This window comes from Saimiri boliviensis, chromosome 3 (genome assembly GCF_048565385.1).
Source record: "Saimiri boliviensis isolate mSaiBol1 chromosome 3, mSaiBol1.pri, whole genome shotgun sequence".
Lineage (NCBI taxonomy): Eukaryota > Metazoa > Chordata > Mammalia > Primates > Cebidae > Saimiri > Saimiri boliviensis.
In genome coordinates, this window is record NC_133451.1 from 123,479,132 (window position 1) to 123,503,352 (window position 24,221).

At 38.5% G+C, this 24,221-nt stretch overlaps 1 protein-coding gene across 1 annotated transcript in view; it reads right to left on the reverse strand.

Moving 5' to 3' along the window:
• Positions 1–852: 852 nt before the first annotated feature.
• The window catches only part of CPE (carboxypeptidase E), a 136,110-nt gene continuing 112,741 nt past the window's right edge, over positions 853–24,221 (reverse strand). The window contains exons 4-9 of the mRNA XM_074396760.1: positions 17,192–17,313; positions 14,957–15,135; positions 11,680–11,819; positions 5,820–5,919; positions 3,463–3,581; positions 853–1,611 (exon numbers count right to left, since the gene is read on the reverse strand). Of these exons, the coding sequence (XP_074252861.1) occupies positions 1,513–1,611; positions 3,463–3,581; positions 5,820–5,919; positions 11,680–11,819; positions 14,957–15,135; positions 17,192–17,313 (759 nt within the window). The 3' untranslated portion in view covers positions 853–1,512. The remainder of the gene's footprint in view (positions 1,612–3,462; positions 3,582–5,819; positions 5,920–11,679; positions 11,820–14,956; positions 15,136–17,191; positions 17,314–24,221) is intronic.

Consider the following 24,221-nt stretch of genomic DNA (forward strand, 5'->3'; position numbering starts at 1 on the left):
CACCATCCCCACCATGGACACACACACACACACACACACACACACACACACACACACTCCTACCTCAGGCACTCTGCATTGCTCATACCCACTCAATATTCCAGGTTTTTGTTTTTTTGTTTTTTTTTTTTAGACGGAGTTTCGCTCTTGCTACCCAGGCTGGGGTGCAATGGCGCGATCTCAGCTCACCGCAACCTCCCCCTCCTGGGTTCAGGCAATTCTCCTGCCTCAGCCTCCTGAGTAGCTGGGACTACAGGCACGTGCCACCATGCCCAGCTAATTTTTTGTATTCTTAGTAGAGACGGGGTTTCACCGTGTTGACCAGGATGGTCTCGATCTCCTGACCTCGTGATCCACCCACCTCAGCCTCCCAAAGTGCTGGGATTACAGGCTTGAGCCACCGCGCCCGGCAATATTCCACATTTTTATATTGAGATGCAATCCCTAACTCCCCTCATCCAGTCTAATTGAAGTTGCTCTGTCATTCTTTCTCTCTATACCCGACTCTTTTTTGTCATTTTACTTATCACAATGCATAACTACAAATTAACTTGCGTGTTACTGACTTAGAGTTTGTGTCCAAACATTTGTGTGTCATTTATTTAAAGGTTGTGTCCAAAATCAGAACCTTTTGCCTGCCACAATAATATACATTGAGACTTTGCAGTACTCGGCCTACAACGGTCGCTTAACAAATTTTAAAATGTATAGGAGGAATACAGGAGAAGCCACTATTAAGAGGATACATTTTTGTATCACAAGACCACAGTGCTAGACCAAACATCTTAGAGAATTAAAATACACACCCTCAGGATTTTTTTAAACCTTTATTCATTCAGAATGCAATTCCAGGCCACTCTACAACCAAGAGAAAACCCTAAACTTTTAGGTAGTGTTAACAGACTAAATAATATAATAGTGTTGACCCTGTATGTACAAGCGAGAAATCGATTTTTATTCTTTTCATAAAACCTCTTTGTAAATATGTATCTTTTCCTCCCATCAAAAATGCATTAACAAGATCATGCTTATAGTTAGTCAGCACAAGAAAAAAATGACAATTTCCACTGAACTATTTAAGCCTTGCAGTAGAGTGCTCACAACTCCAAGCTGTATCTGTTAACCTTTTCAATAGCATCCATTATGTGACACTGTCACCAATGTAAAATAACTTCACTAATTTTTAAAAGCTAGAATTACTCAAAAAGTTCTGCATTGTAAATAATACCAGGAATATTGCATTTAAGCCTAGGATAGCAAAATTACTTAAATCTTTTCTATACTTTTTGTGTAATATATATAGGAAAATGAATACTATATAAGAGAATGAAATAGATCAAGTTCTTATATTTTTACCTAAGAGCCTATTTAAGTGACATTGATTAATATTTAAATGATTAAAAAATAAATCAATGTTAAGAATTAACTGCACAAAATCTAAAAAAAAAATTGACCACATTACATCATACTGCATTATATAGATACACTTAAAGCAGCTAACTAGAAGCCTTTTTAAAAATTCAAAGTTTCTGACATCATTTTCCACCATTCCATCAGTTCTTCCTTCTCCTCTTCTTTCCTTTCAGAAAATGACTCCAGTTCAAAATCAACCTAAAAGTGAAAATCAAGAGCATATTATTTTATCAAACTGCATGTGTTTACTTAAATTGAAATTTTAAAAAATATAAAAGCAGTTTACACTCAATCCAGTCACCTGAATTAAATAAAGTAAACTTAAAAAAAAAAAAAAAAAAAAAGATCAACAAAAGATACTTTCAAAGGGAAAAAAATTCAAAAGCCTCATGTTTGAAATGTGCTTTGATTTAATAGCTTTGAAGACAGATATAATTCAACAAAATCCCAGCTCCAGTCTCTTCTCTTCATAAGAAGGTATAACTGGCCAGGTGCAGTGGCTCACGCCTGTAATCCCAGCACTTTAGGAGGCTGATGCAGGCAGATCACCTGAGGCCAGGAGTTTGAGACCAGCCCAACCAACATGAGGAAACATTATCTCTATTAAAAATATAAAAATTAGCCAGGCATGGTGGAGCGTGCCTGTAATCCGAGCTACTCAGGAGACTGAGGCAGGAGAATCCCTTGAACCCAGGAGGCAGAGGTTGCAGTGAGCCGAGATCGTGCCACTGCACTCCAACCTGGGCAACAGAGTGAGATTCTGTCTCAAAAAAGAAAAACCAAAAAGATGTAACTTATAGTTAATTTTTTGCCTTTGGCTTTTAGTGAGCACCTCCTGTCAGCCTTGAATCTTCTCGTAATAGCTGAGGGAATGCGGAAGAATACAATTCAGCCTGCTGGTATTCCAAGCTACAAGGTTCTGCTTTACAAAATCTTGAATTTATTAAAGATACTGACAAAAGCACATATGAGTCCAAGCCACTGTCTTTATAAATGGTAGTCTTCATCAGGTCTATGGAGAAGCCACACACTCCGTGTAAAAGGCTACTCAAAGTAGGCAATCCCCAATTCCAATTCCCCTCAGGTCCCATTCCAGAAGGAACCAAGAGTTTCTTGATTTGGCCACTTAAATGCCTGGTTATCTTGGCCATGATTACCTTCATTACATCCTTGCATAATACATGCCAAAAAGACAAAAAGGATCAAAATAGTTGATCCTTTACAACTTGCTCCTGGGGCAATTTTTCTAGGTTTCAGTTACCCAAATATACTTCTTGACTTTAATACATATACGGCCCAATGTAGACATGCACACAATCAAAGCCATATACCAGTCAAAAACTCAAGATATTTTGTTTGCAAAAACCGAACATGTATAATAAATTCCAGGTTTGGGGTGCATAAACAAAAAAATAATAAATTCTTTTCAAGTAAGCCTTGTAGACTTTCAAGAAATCCTACAAGTATGTCCATGGTCCCAGGAATATAATACAAAGACTGTAGTAAATATAACACAAAGTAGTAGTAAATTTTGCTCTAAGAGAAATTTTGGTCTTATCACCATCACCTTCCTAAGAAACAAATGAGATCTACTTAAATAAGATATGGCTTTTAATAGTACTTAGCACAGAGAGCCTTGCACATAGAATATTCTAAATAAATGTTTAGTTAGCATCTAAAATTTTCTTTTACGGCATCTTTTTTTGGTCAAATATTTATTGAGAAAGGCACTGTGCTAGGTTTTAAAGATAAAAAGATAAATGGAACAGAATCCCATGTAGATTGAAATCAAGGTTAGCAAACAAAAATTTAAATTTTTTAAAGTTTTATTTCATTTTCTTGTAAATCTCTTCATAAACTGAGAAATAGTAATAAAGCTTGATATCGACTTTGCTGAGCCTAAGTTTTCTAATCTGTTTAATGGCGATAACAATGTTACCTACCTCATAGGGCTCATATGAAGATTAACTGTAAGTCACTTCAGTATGCCTGACAATGATAAATGCTTAAGTATTGTTATAATGCTTGGCTACTATTCTGATAACTTACCCCAACAGCAGGGCTATAAGGAACTGCCACTTTCTTTGTTATTGCCAGATAACCTGGAGCTGAGGCTGTCAGTTTATAATTTCCAGGTATAAGCAGTCTCCAGTAATCACCATCCTTTGCTGTAGGAAAGCAGAATATCAAATCACAAAGCACACGAAATAGGCAGAATTACAAAATGCATAATTATACCATCTAAGGAATACCCAGTCTAGCTTGGTTCAACTTTTTAAATTTTCCATTTTTAAAGTAAATATATGGGGAATTTAATGAAATGTTATTGAATAGGGTGTGAAACTCTCTTAGCAGGCTTCATTTCTTATAGCTTCTTTATAGATACCAATGTAAAAATGTCTAATAAACCTCAGAAGATCACAGACCTTCTAATCACATCAGGAGCAACACAGGTGACGACAGATGAAGTCCCCAGGCAGCAGACATACAGCCATCACGTTTTGACTCTTGCCAGATGAAGATTTGATGGTCAGAGAGTCTTTCATGGTGTATGGCCCAAAGGTAGTGCCCTCAGGATCTCTGAGGCAGTAGTTAGAAATTCAGATTTCTAAAGACTTAGAATACATTGGGCACTCTAGTCCATTGAAACTCCCATTTTCCTAAGTCAGTGATTCTCAAACTTGGGGGCAAACCTGGGAAACTTGGTAAAATGCAGTATCTGATTCCAGCTCTTGGGTTCTGCATTCCTGACCAGTCCAAGAGCAATGATAAGGCTGCGAGCAGAGGCCACACTTTGAGGTCCAAGGTCTTCATAGACACTTCACACCTTCTCCTTTTTCCTAACACCACTACACATCCTGTTCATCCTCACTGCCAGTTCATACTTCACATCTTATTTCATCGCAAAAATAGGTACAGTCAGAAAAAATTAAGCCCCATTACGATATCGTCACATCTACCTCTAAATCCACATCTCCTTCAGCTAGTGCCTCAGTTATCTTCTTTGCTTTATAGCGAAATTTCTGGAAAGGTTTGTCCATGTTCTCAATCTCAGAATGGCTCTTCTCTTATTCTTTCTTAAACCCAGTCCAATCAAGCTCTCACTACTCACACCACTGAATAGATTTTGTCAAGATTCTCTGAACTGCTAAATCCAAGGATTCATTCACAGGTTCATCTTAGTTGGTGCTTTTTCACTCATTCCTTCCTGAAGCACTTTAAGGCTTCCAGGACAACACACTTCATGTTCTTTCTACCTTCAATTCTGTTGCTGGTTCCTTCTTATCATCACCTTGCCACTGAAAACCTGGAGTATCCTAGAGCCCCTCTTCTGAGTTCATTTCTTTCCACCTATTTATTCCCTAGGTTAGATTTTCCTAAACGTTTCATATCATGGAATGCAGAGAAAATAAATTATTTGTATGATACTTTAGGACTAACAGATAGGTTTCTTGTGGCAGAGATACTACCACTGGATTTCACCCTCCCAGCTAAGGGGGTAAGATCTTGGCACAGATTCTGGCATACTGGCTGGCACCTCGTGGGCTGTTGATACATGAAGAATGGAGTTTTAGAGGACAAATGTTAAAGACTTTTTTAAAAACCCAAGCTATAAATGTGAAGGTTAAGAAAGAGGTGATGATACAGAGTGGTTTGGGACATAAGTTAAAGGTTAATCATCACAAGGTCTAAAAAAAAAATCGTAAAGAGTTTGTAGCTAAAAAGAAAAAGCTGTCATTATTGAAAAGATCTCAACAAATGTCAAACTAAAATGACCTGGATCAGTGTTTATTAATGGGAGTGGGTAGATTTGCCAGAAAAATACATCATTTTCCCCACACTGGGAAAATGGAAATGAAGCTCAAAACCTAGAAGTAACTAACATCACACCTCAATCCCATAAGTTACTGTTTAACCTTGAATCCCTGCGGATTTATTATATGGATGACATGCAAAAATGTGTGAGAATTTTTAGGCACGCGACCGCAGCAGTTTGCTTCCTTCCTCTTTCCGCTCCCTCCTTCAGTCTCCCCATTCGCAGCTCATTAGCACTTTTTAGCAGAGACTAGAAAGCCACTGGTATTTTAACTCCAGCAGCCCGATTTCCTTTGCCTGAAGAGCCGCGGAGAATCAGCAGCGAGTGGCACCACCTCCCAGCTCCGGGGCGAGGTAGCTGAGGAAAGGGCGCCATCTGCTGCACTCAAGATTTCTAACGCAGCAGCCGTCCGGGGCTCCACCCGGCCTGATGCCACAAGTAAAACTCCACCAGGTCCAAGTTGAGGGATGCCTGTAGTGATTCGGGCTATTTGTTTTGCTTAGAAGAATATAACACTTATAAGTATGATAATTAGTAATTATGCTCTTGTACTTAAAGCTAGAGCCTCCCGATTGTGGCAAAGACCCACCGGATGTAACATCATGGTCTATTCCTTCCACGGAGATGGTGGCATTGGCAATTGGGTTACCTTGAAGGTCTCGGACAAATCCTTTAACTCCTCGGTGTATCTGCAAATGTCAAGAACAACCAAAAAATTCATATGACCTATCAATTTATAGAAATGACCTTAAATATGTTTCATATCAAGAGTTTCTTATTTTCCAGCAAATACTGTAGATCCCCATTGTTTAAGAATCAAGACACGCACAAAAGGCCACTAAATTTTTTGTGCATTTTATTCTGTTTTTCCTTAGAGAAATGAAAATTAGTATCTTGTCTGAGTCCAAAAAAGAAAAAAAAAAAAAACTTTAGTACCTTCCAAATCAAAAAATAAAAATAAAAAAAAAATAAATAAAGTGTCATATTTGTAAAGTTCTAGTCCTGGCACATTTCAAAACTCACTCTCTTTTAAATTTGGTCATCTTTGTATCCCTTATATAGCTACTGTCAATTAACAAGGATATCATAATAAAAGTCCTTTAGACCAGGAGTGGTGGCTCAGGCCTGTAATCTCAGTACTTTGGGAGGCTGAGGCAGGCGGATCATGAGGTCAAGAGATCAAGACCACCTTGGCCAACATGGTGAAACCCTGTCTCTACTAAAAATACAAAAATCAGCCAGGCGTGATGGTGCATGTCTGTAGCCCAAGCTGCTCGGCAGGCTGAAGCAGGAGAATTGCTTGAACCCAGGAGGCCGAGGTTGTAGTGAGCCAAGATGGCACCACTGTAATCCAGCCTGGTGACAGAGTGAGACTCCATTTCAAATAAATAAATAAATACCCTTTAATATTGCCTCATTCTGTATAAAAAGATATATACTGTGACTGCTTTTGCATTAAATCTATCAACATTATTTTGGCTGAAAATAAATCACATGAAAGAGTAGTGAACCTCATAACAAAAAATAGAATGTTGATTTTTAGAAAGAAGATGAGAGAGCTGCCATTGATAATAATTCCCCTAAATTAAGTTGTAATCATCAATTGGCTATTATTCAATACAATGCAAACTACAAAAACAGCTTTTGTCTTTATTTTGGAAAGATAATTCATCTAAGTCAATATGTGTTTGAAGTGACAGTCACTTCAGGTCTTTAAGAAAGTACTGCATCTAGAATATCAAATGGTAATTCATTAAACTTGATTATGTAACAAAATATGCACCAACCTCCCAAATGTTCAGGTTATACCTCACCCAATTGGACTACAGGAAATAAATTTTCTTTCGTTAACTGATGATATGTAACTATTTCCCTACTGAAGACAGGTAAGTCTCCTGTAACCCTCTGCCATCTAAGAATAAATTCGGTAGTGGTACACTGTTTCATCAGAAAGATGTCCCTCATTACCAGCAATATTTTTTGTGGGTGCCATTTTTCTTTAAAAAAAAAATGAAACCTCTCAAACCATATAAAAATAACATTTTTTTTTGTTTTTTTTTTTTTTTTTTGAGACGGAGTTTCGCTTTTGTTACCCAGGCTGGAGTGCAATGGCACGATCTCGGCTCACCGCAACCTCCGCCTCCTGGGTTCAGGCAAGTCTCCTGCCTCAGCCTCCTGAGTAGCTGGGATTACAGGCACGCACCACCATGCCCAGCTAATTTTTTGTATTTTTAGTAGAGACGAGGTTTCACCATGTTGACCAGGATGGTCTCAATCTCTTGACCTCGTGATCCACCCGCCTCGGCCTCCCAAAGTGCTGGGATTACAGGCTTGAGCCACCGCGCCCGGCGTGTAATTTTTTTAATGTTGCAAATGGGAAAAGGCTATCCATGTCCTCAGTAATAATGGTAATTTTTTGGTAACCAGTAAAGCAGAGAGTAAATATATTTTTTAAAAATTAAGACCTATTGAATTCTAACTTTTCTCCATGACTTGTTTATGAATTAGACAAACAAAATTGAAAAGAGTTTGAAATTTAGCCATTGGAAAACATAAAACATGAAAACTTTCTGAATTAAAAGAAGAAAAATCAGAAAAAAATTGTAGAGAAGAAAAAAAGGGCCATATGTAGACACCCAAACTCTATAAATTTCTTAAAATAAGACTCCGTTCAATCAAACTTAGATACTAGCTGATAAGAGAGGATTTACTCAAGTACTTTATTCCTCTTGAGGCACTATAATCCTAAAACTGTCAGTATTATAAGCCTTAAAGAAAGTTTCTAATTTCTACATCACTGTAAAGTAAGTCAGTTGTCACTACAAGAACATATTATCTGCTTGTATTAGGCACAAATATATTCGGTTAATATTCATGGCTTTACTTTCTTCTGCCTCTGCAATCCAATGCTTAAATTGCAGTATGCAGTTTAACAAACAGTGAAAGAAGTAAATGTCTATGATATGCCAACTTTTCTGTTTGAAAAATTCCAGTGTAGAAATAAATCTCAGTAGATGTGTATGGGCCGTATCAACTCCCCATGAATTCAGACTGGAAAACTCAGATTGTCTGGCTTTTGCAAAAGAAATCACAGAAGTACAAATTTCACTCATGCCTGGAGAAGCTGTTTTACTTGTGCTACCTGCAAGGATCACTCCCCAGATTCCGGGACATCTCAGTTTCAGCGAAAACTGAAAAAGCATCCAGAAGATTATCCATTGTTGCTAGAACTGTTTACATCAGTAGTCCCTAAACCCTAGTGTACTTAATGTCACCCAGAGAGCTTGCTGCAAATGAAGGTTCTTGGGTTCTGCACTGCAGAGAGTGTGATTTAATGGTAGGAGAGGAAACTCATTTTTAATAAGAACTCTAGATGATTCTGATGCAGGTGCCCATGAACCATTCTTTAAGAAGTTCTTTGAGAATTTTGAGAACTAGACTGTTCTAAAGCTATTGAGTGGAAGGGAGGCTCTTCTCCTTAGCAAACTCTTTATTTAGCTTTACAGTTCTAGTGCCTGCAAATATCTCTTTAAAACTCTGCAAGGGATTTCTTCTCAAACAATTATAGACATAGATCTCCTAATCACCTATTTTCCATGAGTTGTAAACTAGTCCAAGCTTAGATTTTAGGCCCAGGTGTTCAATGACTAATCACCACCATTGTCAACACAAAAATTACAACACAGAACTTCTGGCAGCCTTCACTGATTTTTCATCAGCCTTTGTTTCCCTAAACTGGAATGTTCTATGATGCAAGCTGGATGAGCTGGTTATAAATACCACTCACTGATCAGACACAGCTTGCATCATAATGGCAATGCCATATCAAGGTAGATCACATGGATCTGTGGACAGAGCAAATTCTTACTCCAAGTGGCAGAAAATAGGACTGTATAAGTTTATCCCTTTTCTTTTTAGCTTATTTATACGTAAATTGATATCGCTGTTAGAGGAATTGGATGCATGCCCACCTGCCACCATAAATATGACAAGTCTCCTTTTTCTTGATGGTAATAAGATGTGGGGGTTTTTTTTTGTTTTGTTTTGTATTATATTTTTTCTCAAGAACTAAGAGATGATTTCAACAGCAGCTAAGCCTATTTTTAAATTGTTGATCAGAGTGATGATCTTATTGGCATCAATGTTAGTAAGTCTTATGGTACAGCTCCAAGGAGCCTTTTCCAAGCTCCCATGATTGGGTTAGGTTCCCTTCTGTGTACTGCCATTGCTCCTTGTAGCTTAGCCCTTTTTTTTTTTCAGCTAGTTATCCTCTTGTGATTAGGTATTTATGTTTCTGACAGCACTAGTGTGAAACCTTTCTGAGGGCGGTCACTATCCGCAGTGCCTCACAGAATGCCTAGGATACTGGTCAATAAATTCTTGTTGCAAATATATATACATAAAATTAAAAGCGCTTTATTAAGGAGGCATTCTTTGATATCTAAGTGGAGAACACCCCAGTCAGTCTCATCTTACTTCCTCTATCCAGAAACATATTTTTCAGTTAACTTTGCTCTTGGAAGATCCATTCCAAATACAGCTCTCCTCAAAGGAGACATTCTGTAGGGATTCCCACCAAAGTTGTTCTAGAGTCATTGTGGATTACTTATCCTTAGTTTTTGTTATTGGAAAATATCTTTTTAAACTAACATGCAGCAGTAATCTATTGATTTTTTTAAAATCCTGTGGAATGAGTGTTTTAATCACGGTCTCTCATCAGTGGGTCTATTCCATGATAGTCTCTGGTAAGGTATTACGATATACAAATACTTGGCATTTGTAAACGAAATCCTATGCTGATTTTGCTTTTGCTTTTCTTTTTTTTTCCCCTTTTTTTTTTTTTTTTGGTAGAGCAGCCTTTCTTCAAGGGAGGCTATAGCAAGACATAGGGACCGCTGCAACAGAGCCTTGCAACGGAGGAGAAAAAAACTGGATTTGACTCCTGGTTTTACTTTAAAAAAAAAGTGTTGCCAGGCACGGTGGCTCAAGCCTGTAATCCCAGCACTTTAGGATGCCGAGGCGGGTGGAGCACGAGGTCAAGAGATCGAGACCATCCTGGTCAACATGGTGAAACCCCATCTCTACTAAAAATATAAAAAAATAGCTGGGCATGGTGGCGCTTGCCTGTAATCCCAGCTACTCGGGAGGCTGAGGCAGGAGAATTGCCTGAACCCAGGAGGCGGAGGTTGCGGTGAGCCGAGATAGCGCCGTTGCACTCCAGCCTGGGTAACAAGAGCGAAACTCCGTCTCAAAAAAAAAAAAAAGTGTTGATCTTATTTGTATATGTTTTTATGTACATATATACATATAAATGCATAAATGTTTATTTAACAGCATTTGTTTATGCCAAATTAGTTTAACACATTGGTCTGGACTACTTGTTGGCACATGAAACTAACATCACTCTAGTCGACTTTGGGTGTAAATGGCCACATTCAGAATAAAATTTGAAGGCTGTCAAAGCCCTGCAGTAATGAACAGAATCTTTTAGGTGTTTCCCCCACCACTGCCACTGGTGCCAATGTCTACACACTAAACAGCGGGTGGAGTTGGCAGGGGACTGGCCTGAGTAGGTGAAGGATTTCATTCTGGCAGATGGTGAGATTCCCCACAATTATATATGGATCCCATTGGAATGGCTACATAAATGACTCTCTGGTAAAGATCCAAGCTTCTGTTCTGAAAGGCAGTATAGTATGGTGATTCTGGAAACAGACGCCCTGGATTCAGATTCTAGCTAAGCAATTTCAGGTGAGCTGTCTAACTTCTCTGTATCTCTGATTCCTTATCTTTAATTTAGTGATGATGATAATGATGATGATGATGATGATGATGATGATGATAACTTCCCTTATAAGGTTGTTGTGGGGATTAAACACACTAATTATTATATAAAAGGCATTTAGAATAATGCCTGGGAAATAGTAAATAACCAGTAAACATAACTCATTGTTATTCTTATTGCCCGGGATGCAGCTGAGTCTAGGGTGAGAAAGATGAGGCCTGTAGACTTCAAAAGTTATGGAGACATTCACTCTCAAGTGCAAATCCTGTACTTGCATGCCCCTGAGATTAAAATCCTCCTTAAAATTCGCATTGTAAGTGCCTGACTTGCCTCACTTTTGTCCTGGCTCTGCCTGGGATGCCTCAAGTGATCAAGGTGGGAGAGAGTCCTAGGATTGCCCTTGCTTAGAATAATACAAATGAAAACAAGATTCTACATCTTTTCTCTACACCTCTCCAGTTTAGTCAGTTCTTGGTGAACAGTCATGAGCCACAAAACCTATGACAAATAAAAGCCCAACTAAAACACTGCTGACATCTGCCTTTCAAATGCAGTGTTCTCATTCTGCACCAGATGGATTCCCCTGGACTCTTGTTACAAGACCATTGTATGGCAGGTTTAAATGCTTCTAAATCTTGCATTTTATGCTGGGGACTGTGTTTACCTGCTCGAGGTAGCTAATGAGGGAATTTTTGTTATCCTCCCAGTAGGTCTTCAGAGTCTCTTCAGGTGGGAACTTCTCACAGCTAAGCTCCACGGTGATCTCAAAACAGTTGCTGCTAAGGTAATTGAAGTCTTGCATCCCTGCCAAAATGCCAAATGGAAAGTCAAAATATGAATGAGGAGCCTAAAACTCTACGCATGCTAGTCTTCTGAATCAAGAACCAAGTAAAAAATATGCAAAGCAAGACATTTGGGAAGGCTGTGGGAAACCTTAAGGGATATCATCTGCTGTAAGGGAATGAACAACATAGGTAGGGGATTGTTTTACCTTGAAAGCACAAACTCTCAGGTTCCTAGGCAAAAGAGTTTGCTGCAACAGAGTGCTATTGCAAACATCACCCACCTTCCACATTGCTGGAATGGGCTTTGAAGAAGACAACAGGGTAAAAGACGCCATACCTACTGATATGTTAAAGAAATGCACATCCCTCTAAGTGTACCTTTCTACTGGAGAAGATTGTGGAGCTTCATGTGAGATGATCTGACATACTATATTTTTCCTTAAGCCCAATCAATATCGTAGTGTATTCCTGAGGAGTCTTGGCAATATACTATTGTTCATCAAGGAAAATGATGAGACAAGTCTCAATTGTTTTAGATTCTTTGCCAAGGTTAAGGATGTACCTTGGAGAAAGGTCTATGCCTTTCTCCAAAGATGATTTTGAGGGCTCCAAATTTAAAGGGATATTGAGATATTGGGATATTGGGATATTGAGAAGCATACCGTTTTCACATAAACAAAAGGGGGCAGAGGAAAAATGTGGTGAGTCTGCATTTTACGTAAGATAACACAGACAAAATGGGGTAGGGGAGCAATCAGATATGCATTTGTGTCAGGCAGGCTGAGATGACTGTACTTGTAAAGATAAGATATCAATTTACATGGCCATGGTGAAGTTTTAACAGCTCATCAGGAATTTCCTTGTGGGCAAAATATGGGGGAGGCATGTAGCCTTTCCTCTTGCAGTTATCTTATTTAGGAACCAAAAGGGGAAGGCGGGTGTGCATGACCCAGTTCCCAGCTTGACTTTTCCCTTCAGCTGAATGAGTTTGGGGTCCCAAAATTTAATTTCCTGTCACACTTTATATTAATTCAACAAACACTGAGTATCTACTACATATAAAATATAATGATAACAATACTTCAAATTACACCAAAGAATGTTCTGCATCCAGAACAATTTTAATTTAAATCTGACTCAAATTAGTAGTGGATGCTGTTAGTGCCCCTCAGATTGCTTTTATGGAGCCAGGACATCCAGCCTCAAACTGCTACAGATGTTGGCTGCTAAGAGCTCACAGCTACCCCATCCCCACCCCTTTTCCATAGAATTGCTAGTGGGAGCCAGAATCTCCCACATGGCTTGGAAGTTGCATCCTCCTATCTCTCACCCCCAATTCCTTCTAGCAGCCCACAACCAATGGCTGACCAATATGGAGCCACCAAAGGCTGGTCCCCATACCTCAAGGGGAGACAAACCTGCCCTGATTTATGCTCCAGGCTTTTTCCAATGGCTTAGGCCAAGGCTGGGCTTTACCTGAGACCACACCCCTCTTTAGCTCTATCCCCTTCCTTGACCCACTTCCCTCACTTCCCTACAGGATTTTCCCTAAAAAGTGCTCCCTTAATAAATTACAAGCATCCAGATCCCTGTCTCAGGCTCTGCTTCTAGAAAACCTGACCTAAGACATGGATGTTATTCACTGTATACAGAAATGAAGACTATCAAACCTTTCTTTAATTATTTAGTTAAGTGAGACATAATCATTGACTAATATTATTTTTATTGTTAATAATGTTATTATCAGTATTTTACTGATGTAGATCACTCTATATTTTGCAGACAATACACTATTTGTTCAAAAAGATGTTCCAATAAATCATTAGTTTTTATAAAGATTAAAATATAAAATTCCTTTCCATCTGATGTACTAGACATGCTCTAAACCCTAAATTTGATGTAGATCATATTTCTCAAGCTATTGGGGGAAAGTCTGATTGGGTTAAAATGTAAAATATGAATAAAAACAGAATTAACATGTATTAGAAAGAAAAAATCAGAAAGAATATTTTTCTCAGTACATAATTCAACACAATTAAACATATTAAACAAACCAATACCCTACCCTACAATTAGCCAATGCTGCTATTACCCTAACAAATTTTCTTTTTCCAGGTAGGCCATAGAAAAACATTTTTAAGCAAAGAGAAAAGAAAAAAATACAGAAATATCTTTGCATTTCACTCTTCATCCTCATGTGTTAGTGAAAATAAGAGCTCTGTAAAGTCCACCCTGGGACAAGGAAGCCACAAGAGCTGCCTTGGCTGCCTAGAAGGGGGCTCCCCCAGCTGCTGTCCCACATGGCAACTGCTTCTATTTCAGACTCTGTAAAGGCAAAAAGCTACCTGATCTAATATGGATTATTAGAGTAGTGAACATAAACTAAATATTCCATGTCAAATAGTCCCCATTAGCCCATCATTTAGTAAAAAAAAGTAGTGTGTACCAAGTTATGCTAAAAGCCAAAGCAATCCCTCTAAAATGTATATTTACCTATAGTGAAAGCATGACCGGTATATATTAAGGATGCCATTTTATTCCTTAAGGCTGGAATTTAAAAGTAGGGTAGTTAACGATATTCAATTTATTATTTTCCCAATGAATGTCTTCAGTTCATTTCCTGAATCTCTTCAATTCACATCTCAATTTTTTAAATCCACAAAAACAAAATTATACATAATAATCATTCATGCAAAAATTGACTTTAATGGAAGAACCATAGATTCAGTTTACTTTTTAATGATGGAAGACAATTGAAAATTCTCTAAATCGGCCGGGCACAGTGGCTCACACCTGTAATCCCAGCACTTTGGGAGGCCGAGGCGGGTGACTCACGAGGTCAAGAGATCGAGACCATCCTGGTCAACATGGTGAAACCCCGTCTCTACTAAAAATACAAAAAATTAGCTGGGCATGGTGGCGCATGCCTGTAATCCCAGCTACTCAGGAGGCTGAGGCAGGAGAATTGCCTGAACCCAGGAGGCAGAGGTTGCGGTGAGCCAAGGTCGCACCATTGCACTCCAGCCTGGGTAACAAGAGCGAAACTCCGTCTCAAAAAAAAAATAAATAAAATAAAATTCTCTAAATCTAAATCACTCTCTAATCGAAATAGTCATTGTAACGAAGCTACTATCAGACAGCTCACTGAAAACTCACCTCCAGGTACACTGTACCAAGCACCACCATTGGTGGTTCCATCTACAAAGCTGCTGTCATCATCATTCTTGCGACATGGTGGCCGATTGGGGTCAGACATGGCTGGGTTGAAAGAAGAGTATGCCCGGGCCAGGCTTTGGAAAATAGCATCATCTGGGGAGGAGCTGTATTCATGAGCACTACCTAGAAAACAAAACCATAAGATTAAGGAAACGAGCACAGACCAAGTAGCACTGCATGTTTTCTAAAGAGTGATTCAGTGTTGAGTAATTGTATTGTTGATGTATTTTTTTTAGTTATGTAACTATGAGAAAGAGGCAAAAGTTTAAATACAAATAATTACACTTAGTTTTTAAGTTATAAAACTTCCATTCCTAATACTACAAAGTAGAAAGTGGGTAGAATGTACACTCCACTTATTAACTGAATGCTTCGCAAGGAAAGGTAATAAAGTCATAGTAAACTAGGCCTGGGAGAATAGCAGGGAAATTTTTATCAAAATGCTTAATTTTAAAAAGTGCCTATATCAACCTCATATCCACTATGAATCATTCTCATATATACCATTCAATATCTAGTTTTAGATTTTTTAAATCTACTGAATGTATTATAGAAATAAATAACATATTTTGATACAGTGTATTCTTATTCAGGCATTATAAATTACAGAGGCCTATAAATTTCCCAATTATCAACAAACCACAAAATTTACTTAACAATATTATTTCACTAAAGATGTTCTTCACCACTCCATTTTCAATATCTAAAATTATCAACCCAACACCACCAAAAGTGGGCAAAGGACAAGAACAGACATTTCTCGAAAGAAGACATACGAGCAGCCAAAATAATTGGGAAAAAATGCTCAACATCACTAATCATCAGAGAAATGCAAATTAAAACCATAATATCATATTACATCACTCAGAATGGCTAGTATTAAAAAGTCAAAAAGCAACAGATATTGTCATGGATTCCCACCACTGTTGATGGAAATGTAAATTAGTACAACTTCTATGGGAGACAGTATGGAGATTTCTCAAAGAACTAAAATCAGAACTATCATTCAATCCAGTAATCCCACTACTATCTATCCAAAGGAAAATAATCATTACATAAAGAAGACACGGGCACTAATATGTTTATGGCAGCACTATTCACAAAAGCAGAGTCACAGAATCAACCTAATTGTCCATCAATGGTTGATTGGATAAAGAAAATGTGGTACATATACACTGTGCAATACTATGCAGCCATATAAAAGAATGAAATCATGTATTTTGCAACAACATGCATGGAGCTGGAGGCCATTATCCAAAGTGAAATAATTCAGAAACATAAATCAAATACCACATATTCTTATCTATAAGTGGAAGCTAAACAATGGTGTACATGGACATAAAGGTGGAAATAATAGGCCCTGGGGACTCCAAAATGGGTGAGGATGGGAGGAGGTGAGGGGTGAAGAATTACCCATTGGGTTCACTCTTTTGGTGATGGGTACACTGGAAACCCAAACCTCACCATTATGTAACATATCCATGTAACAAACCTATACGTGTACTCCTGAATCTAAAATTTTTAAAAAGAAAATAATCATCCTGTGTTTACAAAGAGCTAACTTTCCAAAGGCCTCTGAGAATGGATGCAAAGCAGGAAATTCCCTGGAGCAACAAATATCAAGTTGAAAATATCTATCTGGTTAAAGCTTGCTTCGTCTGATCGTCTGAAGCTTAATTAAAACTAGTTAGAGAAAGCCAAAGCACCACTTCCCCTCCCTGAACCACCAGAAACAGTTCCAAATGCAAAACTGTGTGAACACAGTAAGACACATGTAGAGATCCACGTGGGCCCTGATCAGGCACCAAGAGGCTGCCGCCATGTTTAAGCCATCTTCTACATGAACCTACACAACTTCTGTAATCTCTCCACTTTATCAGTGTCCAGGAGTGACCCAAGTTTATGTCTTGTATTTTCTCCCTTTCTGTTGGCTAGGTACTCCATCAAGATCATGTTTCCCTTCACCTAAACTATTAAAAAAGTGAGTCCTTTTCTGCCAAATAGATATGCCAACACCACATGAAATGATGAGGAGAGGTTTCTGTTAAACATATTTATTTCAACAGGCAAAAACATGTAATGACCAGTTTCTTAAAAGAATATTACAGAAATCATCCTATAAACCCTTGTACAGTATTCTAAACTTTGAGCCAATTAAAGAGGCAGGAAGAATACCTACCACTCCGCGTCTCATCATATGGGTAATTGGCCACAAGGTCTCCTCCATGGAGATTGGCAGAGAGTACAAAAGGAATATCCATAATCCAGTGAATGACAGCCTTGGTCTCAGGAGCAAGCTGTACAGATGAGAGATTAAAAGGATTGTCAATTTAATAATCATTGGCATAATCACTTGACAGAAAAGACATAGGAAATGTAAGGGAATAAACTGAAAGCTGGTCATATTTTAAATACTTTGCAGTTGTCTTCATAGAAAAAATAAAGGTTCCTGTAAGAGCAGCATTCCTCATGTCTAACTTTCTCAGATTTATAATAAAAAATATTTCAATAATGTTTAAATTTCTTTCAAAGTTTTATTTTTGTGAGCTGCCAGGTTTCCTCCCTTTGTAACTTGAAAACCAGCATGCAACTCACAAATTTTGGGATATGTCTGTCTGATATGTAGTGGTTCAAACATTATTATTATGAATAGTTATGGATACAACAAGAAGAAAAGAAAATAGTTGAACTGCAGAACAAGATTTTTCCTCTGTAGTGGTTCAAACATGTGGTAAAGTTTATTTCCAAATTTTGCTTACTGTTTTCGCAACTCCCCTCAACTACTTCAAACATTGTTCCTATAAAAGAATATTAGTTTGAGTCTCTTTCAGAGTGGACTGTAAAATATGTTTACTTTGGAATAGTCATCTTAAATTTTAAAATAAAGGCAAGTTTCAAGAATTCATGTTAAGTCTTTAGAATGATTCACTGCCCCTCATATCTTGGAACCAAAACAAAGGAAAAAAGAAATGTATACCAAAGAAATAATGTGGACCCAAAAGCTGGATACTTTCATGCAATGAGTTTTTCATAGCAACTAGGAAGACTCTCAAACCCTAAGTACCTCTTTGATGAAAAGAAAAGGTTTGACTGGCTATGTAATCCATGCTGTTCTTTGGGACTAAAAATCTAACGGCATCAGTAGTTTGATGGTTATAATAAGATATTGTATTTGTATAGCTCTTCTCAGTTTGTGAATAGCTCTCACATGAACTATTTTATTGTACTTCAAAACATTCGCATTGGATATACAAAGATATTCATACCCATTTCGCAAAGAGGAATCTGAGAGTTGAGTGTGTTAAATAGCACATCTAAGTTCATACAGCTAAGAGTTCCTATCCAGTCTGTGAAACCATAAGGCTCAAGCTGTTTTTAATGTATCAGCTTTAGTCTATTAAAATTATCTTATTTTCACATAACCTACTCTTAACTGTGGAAAAGCGTGATTTAGAGTTGTTTTTGTTATTTTTCGTTTGGTTGGTATATCTTATTTTTGCTAAAAAAAAAAAAAAAAAGTTCATGGTAGAAAATGTAGAGCAGGTGGACAAGAATAAGAAGAAAATTTACCCATAATTCTACTACCTAAAGATACCCACTACTAACATGTGTATATATCTCTTTATCAGTCTTTTCACGATGTATTCATGTAATTTTTAAATGTGATCATTTATAAACCATTTTAGATACTGTTTTTTTGCTTGACAACAGATAATAAACACCTTTTCATGTTATATAATACCCTTCTAAAATAATAGTATAATGGCTGAGCAGTAGACAATGTCTGGATATACCATTCTTAAATACTAATAAAATGGTAGCTAATACTTCAACTCTTTCCTTGTGAGGCACTGAATTCTCCCACTCACTCTGTGAAATAGGGACTACATTTTCCCCCATCTTACAGATGAGCAAACTGAGATATAGAGAAGTTAGGGAACCGCTGAGGCCCTTCAGCTGGGAGTGGCAGAGGCTGGACTCGAGCCCAGCCCGTCTGGCTCCACAGCCACTACACTAAAAATATTTTCCAAGTGTGTCATGTGCCTTTCAAATTTTGTAATTAAAACACAGAGCATTAAGATATTTACGTTAAGCACATAATGTCAAATCTATTGATCTTTTCTTTGTTCTCTTTGCTTTTCCATTTCATACCTTTGTTCAATAAATATTAAGTGATCCCCATTTGCTAGTGTCTATACAAGAAATTTAGAAAGTTTTATCCCCTTCTAAATATTATATACTTACCAAATTTTCTAGTTTCGTACTTTAAACTTAAATCGTAGTGTCTAGAATTTATTTTGATCTATGCTGGTATTTATGAGATGGATTTGTCTCAATTCCATGTATTCAATAATGTATTCTTTCCACAAGGATCTGAATACATTTTTACTATATTTTGATTTCAATCAACCTAAAATAACTAACAAGGAAGATGAAATCAAAACATTCTTTAATGTACTTGCTTTTTTAAGTGAATTTATGTTTTTATGCCCAATTGCTAACATGACATTAATACTGAGATGAGTTTTGCAAGTCAATAGGAAAAGCTATGCATTTCTTTTTTTTTTTTTTTTTTTTTTTGAGATTAAGTTTTGCTCTCGTTACCCAGGCTGGAGTGCAATGGCGCAATCTTGGCTCAGCGCAGCCTCCGCCTCCTGGGTTCAGGCAATTCTTCTGCCTCAGCCTCCTGAGTAGCTGGGATTACAGGCACATGCCACCATGCCCAACTAATTTTTTGTATTTTTAGTAGAGATAGGGTTTCACCATGTTGACCAGGATGGTCTCGATCTCTTGACCTTGTGATCCACCTGCCTCAGCCTCCCAAAGTGCTGGGATTACAGGCGTGAGCCACCGTGCCCGGCCAAGCTATGCATTTCAATAGAAAAATTGAACTGTATAAATATGTCACAAAAGAATAAATATAAGAAATCACTAAATATAAAAAAACTGTTCTAGTTTTATTAGTTAATTAAAATAATGCAAACTTTAAAAATTCTATTTGTCATTAATCAAAGTGACACACTTTAAAACACATAATAATTCCATTGTTCTTAAAAAGATTAGCCAAAGAAGGTTTATTATACTGTTGCTGGTTATATTTCTGTACCTTATAGGAATGCATGACATTAATACTGAGATGAGTTTAACATGCTCTTCTATAATATTCTGTTCAAAAGTTTTTCTTTTACTACTGAATTTATTTTCAGTCCTTCCCTTTCTTATACATCTCTCATTCCCTTTATTTTCTCTAACCCAATGACAGATATTGACAGATATTAATATTTCAATCAGTTTAGAAGAGGCAAAAAGCATCATGGTTTGGAGAATCATTGAGAACTTCAGGAAGGAAGTGGAACTTCACCAAGTCTAGGGATGAATTGGGATAGGAGAAGAAGAGAGAAAAGAGTAGTAAAAATAGAGAACTAAGGAGTACCTGTGGTCCATCTGTTGTGGGTTAAGGAAAATACTCTGGGAGAAAGGATTGGTTTTAGTGGAAGTTAGGAGGCAAAACCTTGTCAAGACAGACTGCATCCCTGTCTTTATTATCCACCTAAAAGTGTTCAGAATGGCTTGCACAGTATGCACCATATATTTATAACGTGATACAGCCAGAAAAAGTCATTCCGAAAGATACCTACCAAATGTGAATGGTGCTCACTGAAACTTGTAAGGTAATGGATAGTTCTTTCTCCTTGTTTGTGTTTGCTTTAATTTTTATAATAAAATATTAATTTTGCCATAAGAAAACTTTTAAAATAAGCCGTTTGCTAAACAAATTGAAAGATGCAGTCTTAAATACACTAAGTTGTGTGAAGCTATCAGGTTTAGCCCACTGCTAGTTCTTACCTCATACACTATTGCTTATGTGCATGTTACCAGTATGTTGAAAAGCAAGCAACTTCTAAAATTTGATACATTGAACTAAGTTTCCCTTTGACTATTAATAGACTCTTTTAGGCTGACTAAATGCTGAACCCCTGTGTATTGTAATTACATATTTAACTGACCCACAGAGAAGACTTTGGAGTACCCCTAAAATTGAGCCTTTAATAGAAACTAGAAAAAACCATGGCCTTTCTTTAAACTTTCCTTTTAAAAATTACAAATACAGCTCAAACATGATGCTCTATAATTAGATGTCTTTGGTTCTTCAATTACGTTGAAGTGGCATTTATTCAGTTTTCTTCACAACTCTAGCTATTAAAGGCAGGGTAAACTTAATAAATGGCAGGGTACATTTTCATTGACTCTGCTTTCAGGCCAAGGCTCATGTACTGAGCCCAGATAATAGTGGAGGTGACCAGGCTGAAGAGCTCAAGAGCAGATGACAAACAACTTAGAGAAAGAACCTTGGGAAAGCAAGAGAGAGCATTTATTCAGAGACATTCTGAAGAACAAGGAGAGAATGGAACTCAAGCTAGTGGATGTGTCTCAAGTACCTCCAGCATCTGGAGGGCTCGGTAAAAATGAAGTTCCTTCCCACCACCCGCTCCTGCAGCACACACCCCGCAGGCCTCTTGGATCAGTTTACATGGGAATATGAATTTTTTTTCTCCACTATACAAAGGAGGAATCTGCATTTCTAAGCCCTGATTCTCCAGTCCACCAAACAGAAGAACAAACCTTGACATTTAAGAATATCTATAAGGGATATAGATACAGATATTAGGCTGAGAAGGGGGAGAGGGAAGAGGAATGTATAATAACATTAATGAAATGCCTACTTTATCTTTTGAACCAAGCTGGGTCAAAACAGTGTCTCACACTTATGGACAAAAATGGAAAAAGGTGATGAACCAGACTCAGGCAATATCACCCCGTGATTATGAAGTAGGTCTATTAAGGATTTAGTGTAAAGTAAACAAGTCTTGCTTATGTTCCAAAAAGAAACTAGTCTTTAATTTTCATATATTTCTCTTTACTTTACCTTTATGAAAAGAAGTCACACTGAGTTTTTTAAATAAAAGCTCTTATTTAAAAATAGTACCATGAACATACCTCTTTTAAATAAGTATTGCCTAAGCTAGAAGTACAAAAACATCTAATATAGAGATTATGCAAATACTCAGGTTCAGCGGGGGAAGGAGAAGGTAGTGCTGCTGGCTAGTAATAACGGGGCTTGCACAAAGTTGACAGTCCAATACCTGTCAGTGCGAGTTTATTTCACCATTTTTCTATGATAGGTGGAAGGAATTATTTGCTTCATTTCTCAGATTTAACAAAGACAGCACAGGCAAGTCAATGCCAGCAATGGGAAAAGCTTGTAGGCTAATATGAAGACTCAGCTTCCAGAAGTTTTCCATTTCTGTCTCATCCCTCACGATTCATCACACAGGACTGCCTTCTTTCACCTGGGGTTACCCCAGCCTGCCGCCTTTCCTTCTCTCCCGCTCCCATGAAAGATAATTTTCAGGCTGATACAGTGACTGGTATCCATGACTCAGAAGCAGGAAAGCTTAAGTCACTGGCTTATCAAGTTCTGCCAGTATCCTCAGCTTTTGGTAGCCTTTGTCTCAGACTGCTGCAGTCGGTGGAGAGCCAGACATGAGCAGGACAGGAGAGGGCCCTCCCTCAACACCAGGAATGTCAGGCAACCATTAGGTGATGGGCAGGTGGTTGTTAAACTGCCTCTCTAAAATAATAATTGGTTGCAGCAGGCACCAGAAGCAGGCCATCTCCCAATAGATTAAAAAACTTGACACTGGTGATCAGCAGCTTCCCAATAAGATCTCAGGAGTTGGGTGAGTGGGCTCAGGCATGTACACTAAGAGGCAAAATGGCGGAGTCTAACTGGTATATGATCTTCCTCTGGCAACACTGGACCAGTAAGAGCAGAACACCCCAAGTAAGCATGCGCACAACTTCAGTGGCCACACTGCTCATGCTCCCCTTTCCAGCGTTGCCAGGCCACTAAACATGGAGGCAGCACCCCAAGAGAAGAATGAAGGGGAAAATGAAGACGATCCGCCAGAAGCATACCAACCTATAAAACCCCAAGTCAAAAGGTCAAACTGGGCACTTGATCTCTCAAGTTGCCCGCTTGGCCCCCTCCCAAGTGGACTTGACTTTCTTGTATTCCTGCTCCAAAGCTTTTTTTTTTTTTTTTTTTTTTGTTACCCAGGCTGGAGTGCAATGGCATGATCTCAGCTCACCGCAACCTCCGCCTCCTGGGTTCACACAATTCTCCTGCCTCAGCCTCCTGAGTAGCTGGGATTACAGGCACGTGCCACCATGCCCAGCTAATTTTTTGTATTTTTAGTAGAGACGGGGTTTCACCATGTTGACCAGGATGGTCTGGATCTCTTGACCTCGTGATCCACCCGCCTCGGCCTCCCAAAGTGCTGGGATTACAGGCTTGAGCCACCGCGCACGGCTCCAAAGCTTTTTAATAAACTTTCACTCCTGCTCTAAAACCTGCCTCAGTCTCCCACTTGGCCTTATGTCTCTCAGTTTAATTCTTTCTTCTGAGGAAGCAAGAATTGAGGTTGCTGCCAACCCGTATGGATTCGTCACTGGACTGGGATCCGTTTCCCCGCGGTAAAAGACCTCTATCTCTCACCTTCTTCCGCTGGAGGGATTCAACCCCTGTATGTGGTTTCCTTCTGTCTTTTTGCTCTCCTGCTTACTGGCCAACCCCTAGAACAATTCTTCTCAGACACAGTGGCTCTGCTCCCCACAGCGGATCTCTCAGTTCACCCCAATGGGTGGCTCACAGGGGTGGAAAGAACGTGAAGTTCACACTGAGTAGATCTGAGACACTAATGGCCCTCCTGGACATGAGGCTCACAAGAGTGGTAGAACTAAAGCCTAACACTGTGCAATGTCTGGGGTTTCCTCTGCTTTTTCAATGGACGCTCTTTCCCCAAAACCTGCAGTGCTATTGTCCTTTTTTCTCTACCTATTCACCTCCTATTCCCCTTTGTATTCTCCAATGGCCTTGTGCACCAGCTAGACCCTCTGCCTCAGGGACAAGTCTGTCTCGTGTTTGCTTTCACCTCCCAAGCCATGTTACTTCTTAAACACACACTTCTTGCTATTTGTGTGCCCATGGCTCTGGCTGCATTTGTGCAGCAGCAAAGACGCAGGCTCCCTCGCAGATATCCCCTGAGATTTATACCTGTTCTTACCCTACCAGCTCAGATGACCTCCAGCTCTTCCCGTCTGGTGGCACATTGCCAGAACAGATACAAATTGGAATGTCAGC